Here is a 14,146-nt window from a genome sequence, read left to right as displayed (position 1 = left end):
TAGTGGAGCCCGGTGACCGCTCCCCTGCTTCCAACTGTGCTGGCGCGGTGGCACAGTGACCTGGCACCACAGTGACCCAGCACCGTGGCGCAGCCTGGTGCGTGTGCAGGGTGCTCCAGTGTTTTTCAGGGGCCAGACCCACTCCGGTTTGCTCTGCGTTCCGCACTCCTCGGAGCTCTCAGACAGCGTTTCCTCCTTCCTGGAATGGAAGGTGCCCCTGAATCGCCTCCTCCAAATGCGCGCCCTTTGGGAATCCCCCAGCGTTCTCACAGGGTTCCCCCATTTTCTTTTGCCGTGTTATAGGTGGCCCCAACACCAGAGCTGTAAACAGCCGTTTACTCCTGCTTCTGGTTTCCTCAGGTTGGGAATTTGCCGGGGCGCAGGTGGGAAGACATGTCTCTGCTCTGAGCCTCTGGGGCCTCACCAGGAGGCCCAGCGATCAGCTCCACACCTGGCCGCTGGCGCCAGCCATTGGCAGGACCTTACCTGGAACCAGAGCCAGTGCGTGGCCTCTGCCAGCACGTGGCCTTGGAGTTGTGTAGCAGCTGAGGGCTCCGGAGTGAGTGTTCCAGAGAACCAGCTACAAACGGCACCGCCTTTTACGGGCCAGACTCGTGTGGCGGAAGTTAGGTAGCATCACTGCTACTCTGCAGGTCAAGCCGTCTGTGAAGTGGGGTCAGATTCAAGGGGAAGGAAGTAGCTCTCGGCGGGAGGCCAAGTAAAACCACTCATTTAGCAGTCGGCCCCCTTTGCCCTGGCGCAGCCCTGTGCACCTCTCAACAGCTGTGCATTGAGGTATCGAACTTTCTTCCTGACTGTAGTAGATTCGGACCTAAAGTAAGTCTGTGTTCAAGCTTTAAAAGGGGAGTGACATTTTACTTCTTAAAAATATTTCCTTTGGGTTTTTCTTTTTGTCTTCTTTGTAGACGACGGTGTTCAATGAGAGGCCGGCGCTGAAGTGGCGGCAATGGCAGGCTTCCTGGACAACTTCCGGTGGCCAGAATGCGAGTGTGTGGACTGGAGCGAGAGGAGGAACACCCTGGCCTCCGTGGTGGCGGGGGTGCTGGTGAGTGGGAAGGCCTGATGGGCCCTCCTCCGCCCGGAGGTGGACGTGGATCCCTGAGGACTGCGAGTCCCCTTCCGAACTGTTTGTTCCCCTGTTGTTTTGCAAAAGTATCACAGTTTGAGGTGCTGTTTCTGGGCAGCATGGAGTAGGTCCTGGTGCATCTGACTTTGCAGATTTGCTGAACTTAAGACCCTCTCTTCAGTTCCAGTGATAATACAAGTAGTTAGTATAGGCAGTAGCTTTTAAAAGAATCTGATCGGGATTTCATTTATTTTCATATAGCAGAAGGGAGGGAGAGAGGGAGCGAAACATCAGTGTGTGGTTGCCTCTGGAGCGTCCCCTACTGGGGACCTGGCCCACAACCCAAGCATGTGCCCTGACTGGGAATCCAACCTGCAACCCTTTGGTTCGTAGGCCGCGCTCAATCCGCTGAGCCACACCAGCCAGGGGCAGTAGCGTTTTTAAGTCAGTGTGTAACTCCTTGAAGATCCTCAGAGGCTCAGAATCAGCCAAATATTACATGGGACTCCCTACAGAGCCCCAGGAACTGGGCCCCACCACCACCAGGTCTCACTGTCGCGCGGGAGGGGGAGGGCAGGAGAAAGGAATTGGCTTAGTTTTCTTCCCAGTGTTTTTTCTTTCTTAACCTTATATTATTAAAAATGCCAAGCATCTAAACAACAGCAGTGAGAATGATATAAAGAGCCCCTCTCCTCTTGTATCCCATTTACTTTATCGCCATCTTCAAAAAACCCCTCAAATCATGACCAAATTTGCTTGAGCCTTTCGCCACCCCTCCCTTGCCCCAACTGCGTTTTTGAAGCAAGTTTAGCATCTGTTAGTCTCCTTGGGTATGCAGCTCGGTGCCGGAAGTCCACCAGGAAAGAGTAAAGGGAGCACAGCGGGGGGTGAAGGGGTTGTGAGGCGCTCTGCATGCGAGTTCTACGTTTTTCTGGCTCTTTATGGTCGTCTCGCCTGCACTTAACTTGTCCATTCGCAGTTTGTCTAATTTAAGGCTCTTCAGCTTGGTGTACGAAGAAGCATACACTTCACCATGTTCAGTCAGTTAAACGGTATTCGATTAAGTTGCATGATGACAGTTTTGGGGACACGGCAGTGGCAGCTCACTTGCAGAGGCGAAAGCGTGGGCAGGTGGGAAGAGGAAGAGAGAATGAGACCCGGCGCCCGGCCGGGAAGCCGGGCAGTCGGAGGTCAGCTGAGGAGCTTCGGTCGCACGTGGTGGTGGGGGGTGAAAGCAGAGGATGATTCATTCCCAAGTGATACATTTTCCTCTTGCATGGAGAGCAGAACTTCAGAATCTTACACAGATTTGATTAGTTAGGGTCACCTCCTCTGCTATTAGGCAAAAGTAAACAAGGATTCTTACTGTCAACGTCCAGAACTCAAAGTGGAACTATTTTATGTTTCGCCTGCGTGGTCTGTGGGAAAAGGGGAATGTTAAAGACAGGAGTGGTGCTGAGCCACAGTCTCAGTGTGACATCTGTGACGCGGGCCCTTTGCAGTTCTTCACAGGCTGGTGGGTAATGATCGACGCGGCTGTGGTGTACCCCAAGCCGGAGCAGCTGAACCACGCCTTCCACACATGCGGCGTGTTCTCCACGTTGGCCTTCTTCATGTGAGTGGGGGGGGGTCTTGGTGCCGGCTTGTCTGTCCAGCGACGCTGGGTCCTGAAGAGCCAGTGCTCTCTGCTCCCCGGAGTAACTTTTTAACCTAACTGATGGTTTCTTCTTTCAACGGTTAATGAATAAGTAAATGAATTCCCTTTTTAGTAAGATTTTTAAACGTCAAGAATGAGTGCTGAATTTAGTCAGATACCATTTTAGCGTTTGTGAAGCTTCTCATGTGATTGTTCTCATATTTGTTAAACTGGTTATTTACTGTATCTTAGTCAGTCCCAAGATTATTTTTTTATATTCTATTACCCGGAAATATCAGGGTGCTTTTTACAGTCAGTGGTATCTTATAAATACAGTTAACATTTTTTCTTGTCAGTTTAAAGAATAATGGTGAATTTTATTTTATTTTAGCATTTTATTGAATTTGTTTTATTTTATTTTTTATCACCATTTATCCTTGGTGCCTCTTCCACTGCCATCCACCGCCCCCCTGCAGTCACCACACTGTTGTCTGTGTTTATGAATTCTTTCTCTTTTTTCTTTGTAGCTCAGTGCTGAATATTAAAACTCAGTTGTATCTTAGAGTTAATGAAATTTGTTACATTTCTAGATTTTTCCATAGTGAATCATCCTTAAGTATTGTCATACACTCCACTTTCACCATGGAGGATTATTTTTAAAAATAGGCTGCTTGACTGTGTTTGCTAGTATTTGTGGCGGGGGGAGGGGCAGGCAGGATTGGGCTCAGATGAGAAAGAAATGGCTTTTCTTCCTTATGAAATGACTTGCAGGTTTATACATGATCTCACTTCGTAGAAGAGTTCGAAACTTTTCATGGATGTCTGTTAATGATGAGAAAAGATGTTAAACCTGCAGATTATAGAATTCTCTTCCACTGTCAGGAGTTTGTTTTTTTAAAGATTTTATTTATTCCTCTTTAGAGGGGAAGGGAAGGAGAGAGGGCGAGAAATACCAATGTATGGTTGGTTGCTTCTCGTGCGTCCCCTGCTGGGAACTGGCCTGCAACCCAGGCATGTGCCCTGACTGGGAATCGAACCGTGACCCTTTGGTTCATAGGCTCACGCTCAATCCACTGAGCTACGTCAGCCCGGGCTGTCAGGAATTTTTAAAAGTTCAAGTTGTGGAAGGTTGAACTGTGTTTACTTATTCACGATGCTGAGAACAGGCAACTCCCCCCGCAGCAGCGCTGTGCTCGGTGTCGAGGGGGCCGGTGGGTGTGGGCTCCCCGTGGACTGCTGCCCCCCGAGCTCCAGGAGTGGGTCGGAGGACAGCACATGACCGGCACGGGAGAGACCTTTACGTTCTCACTTGCATTGTAATGAGAGCCGCCTGCTGGATGGACACACTCGAGTCTTCCGTGTGTGAGCGGGAGAAATCAGGAAGACGGCCCCCCATTCCTGTCCTGGAGACAAGTGACAGCACACTTTCAGGATCGAGGGTGTTTTCTGGGTGTACTGGAGGGAAATGAGACTAATGTCACATTGGCATCCACCAGGGTCAGTGAGTTTAAAGGTGTCTTCAGTGGTTCAGATGCTGACTTCAGTTAGAAAATGCCTTTCTTCTAAGTAGTGAGCGAACACCTGTGGGTATCATCGCACCACGAATGCTAACGAGATGCTTTGTGTCGCTCCAGGATAAACGCCGTGTCCAATGCCCAGGTGAGAGGGGACAGCTACGAGAGCGGCTGTTTGGGAAGGACAGGTATGTGGCCGTGGCTGGCGTGCGCCTGGTGCACGGGGACTGACCCGCAGAAAACAAAGCCGCAGAGAGCCGTCAGGTGGGACTGGCCGTGGTTGGCGCTCGCTCCGCAGACCCACCTGGAAGAAACGTTAGAGGGCCGTTCGCATCCTTAGGAAGTGAGAGTCACCGCCAGGAGTTACTGTTTTGTCACGTGTCGCTGCCCACCTCAAACAGGGAAAACACCGCTACTCCACACCCGCAGCGGCTCGGGGCTGCTCCGCCGGTGCCGCGACGGTCCCTCTCATCCCCGGTGTCAGCCAATGGCGTCACCTCCGAGGTGCTGGCAGGCGAAGCGTGGATGCTTTGGGAAGTCAAACCTGGCACCCCGCCCGTTCCCGCTCAGTGAGCTGAAGAGCCGCCGCAGCGTGGGCCGCAAGAGCGCGCTGTCTGCGTGTAATTGACCGTCGGGGATTTGAGTTGCTTTGAATTATCACCCAATTGCATTTTTCTTTTATTCAAGTTATAACACATCCTGTCAGGATCCAGGAGTTTTTGGTGGGATTGCCGTGCTCGTAGGCAAAGCTCAGGGCTGGAGGTTCTGCTGCCAGCCTGTAAGGACGAGGGGGGCTGCTCTGGTTGTGGCTGGAAATTTGGGGGAGGTGGGAAGTTTTGAAGGATGATTAGGAATAATGGGGAGTTCCTACAGCATACTTGGTGCCCACCAGAGGCTGCCCGAATTAATTAATTTATTTGTCACGGTGTTCCCGTGAGGCCAGGGCTCTTCATTGTCCTCACCTTTGGATGAAGGGACTAAGGTGCAGAGAGCTTAAATAACTCATCCAAGTTCACAGGCAGCAAGTGGGGGAGCTGGGGACTGAACTCACAGTCTGGCCCTGAGCCCGGGCCTTCAGCCGGCAGCTGCGCACTGCTGTATGCAGTGGAGAAGCCTTTGGTCTCTCTGTCTGGTGTAGTGACGTGTATATGGTTGCCAGCTTGACTGAGTGTGATTCATGTAAAATATAGAAGTCACCAATTTAAGGTGCACAGTGTGCTGAGTTGACCAATGCGCGCAGTTGTGTAACCGCCATCACTCCAGAAATTCCCCTCCTGCCCTGTTGGAGCTCTGCCTCCCTGCCCCTCTGACCTGCTTTCTGTCACTGTCGTGTGGCCGTATAAATGGGGTCATAATGCAGGTGTCACACTGGAAACCCATAAAGCAGCTGTGAAGAAAGAGCTCAGTTTCTAAGCATAATTTTAATTAAAAACTGTTTGGGGTGGTAAGAACACGTCACAGGAGACCTGCTCTCTCACTAAACGTCCAGGCGCCCAGAGCAGCCCGGCTGAGCCCGGCTGTTGCCCGGTGTGGCTGTGAGCACAGCCCCTCTGAGCAGGCAGTGGCAGGCACGCCTCACTTAAAGCACATGTGTGCACATGTACCATGCACATGTGTGCGTGTCTTATGCCCCCAGCCATGGCAGGTCACATCAGGACTGAAGGACGGTGAAGAGTAAGAAAGCACAAATTAGCTAGTGAAAATGCGTGGGGCCCAGGATGACTTATTTGGTTGTTTTTCTTTAAAGACTGACCCACAGACACTGCTGTGGATTACGTTAGTACTAATGATTTTCTATAGAAGATTTCACTGTGATGTGCCTAAACTTTTCAGCTCCAAGGGAGGCCCTGTATTTGCTTTGGGTCCGTCTGGTCCCTGAGTCCACACTGGGACCCTCACTAGGTCATCACACTTCATCCCATTATGAGTCCCTGTGCAGCTGGAATTTACCATGCAGTTTGCATGTGTTCACATGTGGTGCATGCCTGTAACGTACGGCTTCGGGGGTTAAGGGCGAATGGCCTGATGGGCTGGCTCAGCTGCCGCTGCTCCGTGTTGAGTGACGGCTTGTGTTCAGTCCTTGCTCACATGGTATCTCTCATTCCTTTGTGGGGATACAGTTGCTACTTCTCACAGAGCACTTACCGTATTTGGCCGTGTGTGAAGTGTACTTCACCCAAATTTTTGAGGGAAAAAGAAGGATGTGCATTATACATGGGTATAATGCTTACATACCATAGGCATGATAATGGGTACACAGCAAAATACAGTGTTGAATGCTTTGACAGTGTACACAACAGAGTGAATCTTTAGTCAGGGTTTAATTAGCTCAGTCAAAGAATTCTGTCTGAAGCTTGCCCGGTGTGGTTGCTCAGCTGTCAGTTTCTTCAGCCAGGAGAAAGGCAGCGCCCCCTTTAGCTTTTCAACGCTCCCCCCACTCCCTGCTGCCTGTGGCAGCCTGTGGCAGCCAGTGCACCCGGACGTGTGACTGAGCGTCATGCACAGCCTGCGTGAGGCCTGCGTGTCCCCAGGGCCCCGCCCTCCTAAGTCCCTTGGCTGCAAAAGCAGCAAAACCTAAAGCCTGTTCTTCCCGCAGGGGCTCGAGTTTGGCTCTTCATCGGGTTCATGCTGATGTTTGGGTCACTTATTGCTTCCATGTGGATTCTTTTCGGCGCGTATGTCACCCAAAGTAAGTATCTGCTCCTCTTTCATGTCCTAGGAGGGGTTCGCACACATCTGTTATGTTTGGCTCAGTCTGTTGACGCCACGCGGAGGGAACTCTCGTCGAACGCTCAGTTTGCTTGCAGATGGGTCTCTGGAAGGCAGCTGAGTCACTGGGCCTGCTGGCGCAGCGGGACAGCCTGGTCCCCAGTTCCTCGTACTCAGCCCTAAGCCCTCCGAGGGCTGCCGGTCGCCTTTTTTCACTACCAGTTGGGCAGTAGTACCTGACCTAAAGTAACATGGGGCTCATTGCAGTCTTTTTTTCCATTTACTATCAGATTTTTAAAAATATTTTATATATTTATTTTTAGAGAAGGGGAAGAGAGAGGGAGAGAAACATCAATGTGTGGTTGCCTCTCATGTGTCTCCTACTGGGGACCTGGCCTGCAACCCAGGCATGTCCCCTGACTGGGAATCGAACCGGTGACCCTTTGCTTCACAGGCCCGTTCCACTGGTCAATAGCTCAATCCACTGGTCAATAGCTCAATCCACTGGTCAATAGCTCAATCCACTGAGCTATAGCTCAATCCACTGAGCTATAGCTCAATCCACTGAGCTATAGCTCAATCCACTGAGCTATAGCTCAATCCACTGAGCTATACCAGCCAGGGCTACTATCCAATTTTTTTTTAAGATTTTATTTATTTGTCTTTAGAGAGGAAGGAAAGGAGAGAAGGAGAGAAACATCAATGTATAGTTGCCTCTCGTGAGTCCCCCGCTGGGAACTGGACTGCAACCCAGGCATGTGGCCTGACTGGGAATCGAACCATGATCGTGTGGTTCGCAGGCCCGCGCTCAATCCACTGAGCTACACCAGCCAGGCCTACTATCTGATTTTTAAAAAAGATTTTATTTAGTTTTAGAGAGGGGAAGGGAGGGAAAAAGGGAGAGAAACATTGACATGTGAGAGAAATGTTGGTCAGTTCCCTCTTGTATGCCCCTGACCAGAGACTGAACCCGCAGCCCAGGCATGTGCCCTGACCCAGAATCGAACCAGCGACCTTTTAGTTTGCAGGCCGGCACCCAGGCCACCGGCTGCACCAGCCGGGGCCGTGTTCAGACGTTCCCTTGAAGCAGAGTGGTTGTCTTTGGCTCTGGGAGGCCAGTCCAGACGCACGTGGGTCTGCTGTGTAACATTTGTCCCCCGCGTTACCACCATTCTTCAGTCTGAAAAATTCTCAACTCCAAGACGTCCCCTGCCCCAAGGGTTCCAGATAAGGGGGGTGGACCACGATGTCTTTCTTCCCACCAGGGCCTCTCCCTAACCCTGGCCTGAAGTGTTTTCGTTGCAGGTACAAGGGGAGTTTCTTTTTTTTTTCTTTCTTTCTTAAGGGGAGTTTCTTAAGGGCAAGACTGACGATGTGTAGTGCTCATGCAGGAGCTGCTGGTGCAGAGGCGCGAGCCCTCGCATGCCACTCGCGGGCTCCCGGCTGCTCCCGGCCCCAGACCCCGTCACCAGGGTGCGTCCCAGCCCCTGGCTCCAGAGGAGTCGAGAGAGCCTGTCTTTACTGGCTTCTCCCTTCACTCTGAAGGCAGGAGTCCCTTTCCAATAACACAGCTTGCTCACCTTCTGACCTCTCGGAGCTGTGGGGTCATGCTGTTGCTCTGCGACCCTCAGCTGATCTTTCAATGCCCTTGGTAGGATCCCGGAAGTCTCGCAGTTTATCCGCATGAGATCTCAGAAATGCCTGCATCTCTCACTCGGCCCAGAGTAAGTCAGGACCAGAGCACAGGGGCTGACAGATGTTTCAGTAACGGTGCGCACCACACATATCTAAAATGTGTGCCACTTTAATTAGTGCAAAACACTGACGGAACACACAGTTCTCATGTGCAGCACCCTTGAAAGGAAGTGCATTTTTAAAAAAGATTTTATTTCTTTTTAGAGAGAGGGGGAGGGAGGGAGAGAAAGGAAGAGACACATCAACATGTGGTTGCCTCTCACACCCCCTACTGGGGACCTGGCCCACAACTCAGGCATGTGCCCTGACGGGGAATCGAACCAGCCACCCCTAGCTTCGTAGTCCGGTGCTCAATCCACTGAGCCATACCAGCCAGGGCAAGTTCATTGTCTTTTATCCAGAGTGAGAGCAGTCTTTTGTTTTGAGCGAATGAGATTCACACTTTCTCATTTCAGTTTCCTCATCGACTTCTTGGAGTCGGGACAATGGTGGGGCGGTGCGCTGCACCGAGTGTGGCGTGTGAATGGCACAGAAGCTTTGTCACCACCCATTGCGCTTTGTAATCTTCTGTTTTACTTTGTGTGTGCAGATACCGAGGTTTATCCAGGACTAGCTGTGTTTTTTCAAAATGCACTTATATTTTCAAGGTAAGTTGCCTAATTTCCTAGTCACACTTACAACATTTACAGAAATGTCATCTCATTGTAAGAGCAGCGTGCACGATGGGACACGCATAAATCCCTTACATTAGTTACAATGCGCAGAACTTCTTTCAAGAAGTCAAAAGTTCTGCTAAGAGCATACGTAAGCCATTTAATTGGGGGCCTGCCGTGTGCCGGCGTCCATCCTCGTGGATATTGCCATTTTCGTTCCCCTCTAGTGATCCTCAGCATGTGGGCAGGTAGGCCCGGAGTTGGCCTAAAGGCCCCGGCCGGGAGAAGCAGAGCCGGCGTGTGCCAGGGGGCTGCTTCTGCAGCCTGTGTGCTGTTGAAAACCAACAGCAGCGCGTGCTGGGGGGCTTCATTTTTAACGAAAGACATCAGAATTAATATGTACTAGGTATGCTCTATAAACAGTCTGATCGGGTAGTTGGGTTTTTTTATTACATGTTTGAGATAACTTAATGTATTAAAATAAAACAAAGCTAAAAGTATTTTTAAGGGCTGGCTTCTAAAAAGCCCCCAAAATGAAGCCTGTATCCTGTGCTTCTCAGAATGAATGTCTTTTAATGGAAAGACTAATGTTTACATAATAGTACTCACCAAATATATCCAACATGTTATGTTACTTAAAAATACTGATGGAACACACAGTTGCAATATGCAGCTCATTTGAAGGGAAGTGGTCTTGAAAAACAGCGTCCATTTATAAAATTGTTAAGATCTAGGCCGTGAAGAACTTTGTTTCTGTCACTGGTTTTAAGCAATTTGATTATGATTGTTTTCTTTATACTTTTTCTTTTGGGGGTTCACTTACTTTCTTGGGTCTGTGGATTTGGAGTTTTCATCAGATTTGAAATCTTCTCAGCCATTATTTCCTCAAAACCCTTTTCCGTTCAGCCCTCCCCCTGGGATTGCCGTGACGCGTGTATGAGGCCGCTCCTAGCTGCCCACCGCTCACCCGTGCTGCGTGGCTTTCTCTCCCTCTGTCTCGGTTGGGCTACTTTCTAGTCGTTCTGCCTTTAAGTTCACTGACCGCGACTTGCAACGCCTGATCTGCTGCATCTCCCGACCGGTGTACTTTTAATCTCAGACGTGTTTTTCCCTTCTCCGAGTTGGCTGGTGTGTTCGTCACGCGGAGTCCGTTCACAACTGTGCGTGCCCTGTCCCGTGGTGTGGGTTCTGAGTCTGCCCCTGTTGCCTGTTTCTGTTCCTCTCCATGCTGGGGCTCTTCCCCATTTGCTTGCTCCTTGTCTGCACGGCCGGGGCCGGGCTTCCTGGTGTTTCTTTAAACACTTGGAGCTTTGCTCTGGGCGCAGCCAGGCCTCCTGGACGGTGCGGTCCTGGGAGTTCTGCTCTTCGGCTTTGCCAGGCAGGGCCGGGCGGCTCTAGTCTGGGACCGCCCTTCCCCTGACAGGGCAGCGGCAGACCTTGGACTGTCCCTTCTGATGCTCCGTGTGCCCCAGGCCTGCCCGCTCTGTGCGAGGTTATGAAGCCTCCCCACCCGTGGGAGCTCTGGGAGCCTTCTGCTCATCGGGGCTTCCCTGGTCGGGCTCCTCCCTTCATCCGCAGGAGACCTGGGAGCCCCTCCACGTCTCCCGAGTGCCCTCTCTCGGCGCCTGCCCGTGCTCCACCTCACTCACTGCCCCCGGCCTCCCTGAACGCCCACCTGTATGCTGCTCGGTCCCCCCTGTTACTGCCTCGTGGTCAGGACACTCACAGCTTTGAAGGGGGTGGGGTGGTCTCCACTGTCTTGTGATCACATTTCTTGACCCGTGATGACCCACAGAGGTACCGTAAGTTCTCATGAAGACACTGTGTAGAGAGTGCGTTTAAATTCAAATCCCACCCACAGTAGTGGTCTGGAGTCCATATCCACGACGGGCGGGTGTCAGGAAGCCTGTGCGTGCCTGCGCCTGGCCGTGCGCTCTCCCAGAGCCTGGCAGGTCTGGCCAAGACCTGCTCCCACTGCCCGGCCACCCTGCCGCTGCTGCCTGGCCAGCTGGTCCTCCCCGCCATGTCCTGGCTGCTAGTTTTTGGAGTTTTCCAAGGCTCTGTTTGAGGCATTCTCTCCTCATCCTCTGTCCCTGTCTGGGTGAGCACCACTGTGCGCGGGGCTTTGGTTGCTGCTGCAGGCTGGTGTGGCACAGGTGTCGGTCTGCGTCTCGAGTCCAGACGCCTGCCTGTCCCCTCGTCGGTGCCTTCCCTCCTGGGCCCAGTGCCCATCTCTCTGCTCCTTCCCCTCCCCCCGCACCTGTACTCTCCTGAGATGCCGCCCACCCTCGTTTGGGGGCTCAGCTCTGCCACCACCTGCTCAGAAGGCCTGGGCTTCTCTCACTAGGTCAGACCCCGTGATTGCTCTCACGGCCCCGCGGACCTCGCCTCTGTTTCCCTGCGGTCGGGATCCGACCGTCTCTGTGGGGAGATCCGAGCTCACTGGTGAGCACGTTCCTCCCGTTCTGACTCGCGTCGCACGTGTCCTCAGCGGACGGTGACGGTTTGTTAGGGAACCGAGAGCAGCAGCGTGCTCTGCTCTGAGACACCTCCATTCCCGCGGCTCCAGCACCATCACTGCCGGCTCGGCGGGGCGTCCCCTGTCCAGCAACTGTCCAGGCTTGAGACAGGACGCTTACTTCAGCCCAGCCAGCAGGCCGGCAGAACAGGCAAGTGGGCGTCCACCCACCACGACCTTTGCTTTAGACATTGACGCCGGGCCCCGGCGAGGCCTCGGCCAGAGCCTGTTTGGAGAGTGGATTTCGAGGGCGGGGTGCACGTGCTTGTCCTCACGACGGGTCTCCTTCTCCCCACAGCACCCTGATCTACAAGTTCGGGAGAACCGAGGAGCTGTGGAGCTGAGCCCCTCCCCGCGCCGCCCTCCTTTGTCCCGTTCTGTCTGTAGATAAGGTTTATCTTTAATATAGTTTACACGTTGCCAAATGGAATAGATTGTACATTAAATGCATTTCTTTATACTTTTATGCCCTGAGTTTTGAAATAGTTTTATGAGATTTCTGGTTTTTTTAATGACAAGATTGTTAATATACATATATATATATATATATGGCTGTAGCGACGGGGTGATGGTGTCCTTTTGTCCCCGACCAAGGCGGGTCTCTTTCCTGGACCAGGCCTATCTCATGTCAGTTTAGAGTTGCCTCTTGCGTCTTAGTGTCTTGAAGCTCTGAAGATGGACAGAAGGCACAGCCCTGGGCAGCTAAAATAAGCACTGAGCCACTGAAAAGGGTGTTTCTGCGGGTTGTACTTTATTTTGGCTTCAAAATGAGATTCTTTTTTAAGGAAACATGTTTGTTCTTGTGTGGTAAAGAAGCGGACTTTTCTATGGAGACTTTTTTATGCCTGAAGGACGAGTGTGAAGGCCCCTTTTAGAAACCATGCCTTTAGGACGAGTTTGTTCGAGAAGGGACAGCACCTGGCCAGATCAGCCCAGTTTTGCGCGGCTCCCGTGAGAGCCTGTGAGGCAGCTCGGCCACGTGCTTCTTACAAAAGCAGCCTCTACGTCCAGCTCCTGCGGGGGCTTGGCAGCCTGACCAAGCGGGAGACAACCGAGCAAGTGGGAGACGACCGCAGCGCGGAAGCGTGAACTCTGAGACAAAAAGCGGAGTGGTCCCGAGGTAAAGCCCCGGCTCCCAAAGAGCGCTCCTGCGCCCCAGTGAGCGTCAGGCGTGCCGTCCGTGCAGTGGCCAGCAGCAGCCTCTTTTTGCTCCAGCTCTGGGTGCGAGCTTCTGGCAACAAGTGCATCTTGAACCCACAACTTCCCTTGCAGTCCAGCGCTGGGCGTGGTGCCCTGTGTCCGCCCTGGGTGTGTCCTGCGGGAGCTGTCCCAGGCTCTCTGGGCCTCCCTCCGCGGCTGCGGCGGCGGCTGCCGGGGCCCACGGGGTCTGTGTGGCCCTTTGTCCTCCAGCGGCTTTCTCAGAGGCTCCTGCGGTGAGAATGCAGCCTCCTCCTGCAGCCGCGCCCACCCCACCCTTGGGCGCTTCCCGCATCCAGAGCGCTGGGCAGTGAGGGATGCTGTGCCCTGTCCTGGGGCTGTGGGGTTCATTCCTTCTTTCACGGCGGTTGTTTTTTCCTCAAAATGTCCGTGAATGTGTCTTGCTTCCAATCAACTGTAAAACTAATTCTTTGTTTCTGTTCCCTTGTGACCTGTTGTAATCAACAATGACACCCCCACATTGTGATGTTATTAAATATGTCGGAGAAAACAAGCCATAAAAATTGGTTTGCTGTTCATTTTTCGATTGTTCAAGTGGGCCCAGCGAAAGAAGCAGCTCATCCCTATGAAATCAGGGGTGTGGAGGAGGGACCAGCCCGAGGCCTGACTGCTGGTGGTCCGCGAGCTGGACTGGGCCACAGTGGGGGGGCCACCGTGGGGGGCCCACCGCTACCCCCTCGGAGGTGGGTCGGAACCCAGACACCTCCGGTGTCGGGCTGGTGCCTGGAACAGGCTCATCCTGACTGAAAGGCCACGCCAGTTCCCAGACCCCAGCCTGCTAGTGACCCGGTCGGGCCAGCTTCCAACCCGCTGGACTGTCTGACTCAGTTGTTCCCACTCGCCTGGCAGCCCGTGGTTTAATCGAACTCTCGCCCTTCAAGGATGATAGACACCTGGTGCCAGCTGCAATGGCGGGGGGGCGGGCACACTGACCTACTCGGAGCAGTGTGCCCTTTACCTGACCCATTGTCCCAGCCCACATCCTGGAACCCCGAGGCCCCCACCTGGAAATAGAAGAGAAGAACCCTTTGCCTACCCCCCACAAACCCTGCGCTTTTTCTTTAAAGACCCCACTTCTGCCTGCCCCATGCTGAGGTCGCCCCCGACTGAGCCCAC

The 14,146-nt window shown here is 52.8% G+C and overlaps 1 protein-coding gene across 2 annotated transcripts in view; it reads left to right on the top strand.

Annotated features, from left to right (window-relative positions):
- Positions 1–13,533, top strand: part of TMEM50B (transmembrane protein 50B) — a 30,710-nt gene extending 17,177 nt beyond the window's left edge. For both annotated transcript variants that reach the window (XM_037040564.1, XM_037040563.1), the window contains exons 2-7: positions 927–1,066; positions 2,590–2,702; positions 4,358–4,425; positions 6,834–6,926; positions 9,231–9,288; positions 12,111–13,533. In XM_037040564.1, coding sequence (XP_036896459.1) covers positions 968–1,066; positions 2,590–2,702; positions 4,358–4,425; positions 6,834–6,926; positions 9,231–9,288; positions 12,111–12,156 — 477 coding nt within the window. In that variant the 5' untranslated portion in view covers positions 927–967 and the 3' untranslated portion in view covers positions 12,157–13,533. The remainder of the gene's footprint in view (positions 1–926; positions 1,067–2,589; positions 2,703–4,357; positions 4,426–6,833; positions 6,927–9,230; positions 9,289–12,110) is intronic.
- The last annotated feature ends 613 nt before the right edge of the window (positions 13,534–14,146 follow it).

Source organism: Sturnira hondurensis, unplaced genomic scaffold (assembly GCF_014824575.4).
Source record: "Sturnira hondurensis isolate 20B ecotype Veracruz unplaced genomic scaffold, ASM1482457v3 Scaffold0002640, whole genome shotgun sequence".
In the NCBI taxonomy this organism is placed as follows: domain Eukaryota; kingdom Metazoa; phylum Chordata; class Mammalia; order Chiroptera; family Phyllostomidae; genus Sturnira; species Sturnira hondurensis.
The sequence above is the reverse complement of the archived record's forward strand: the minus strand, read 5'-3'. Positions and strand labels throughout refer to the sequence as shown.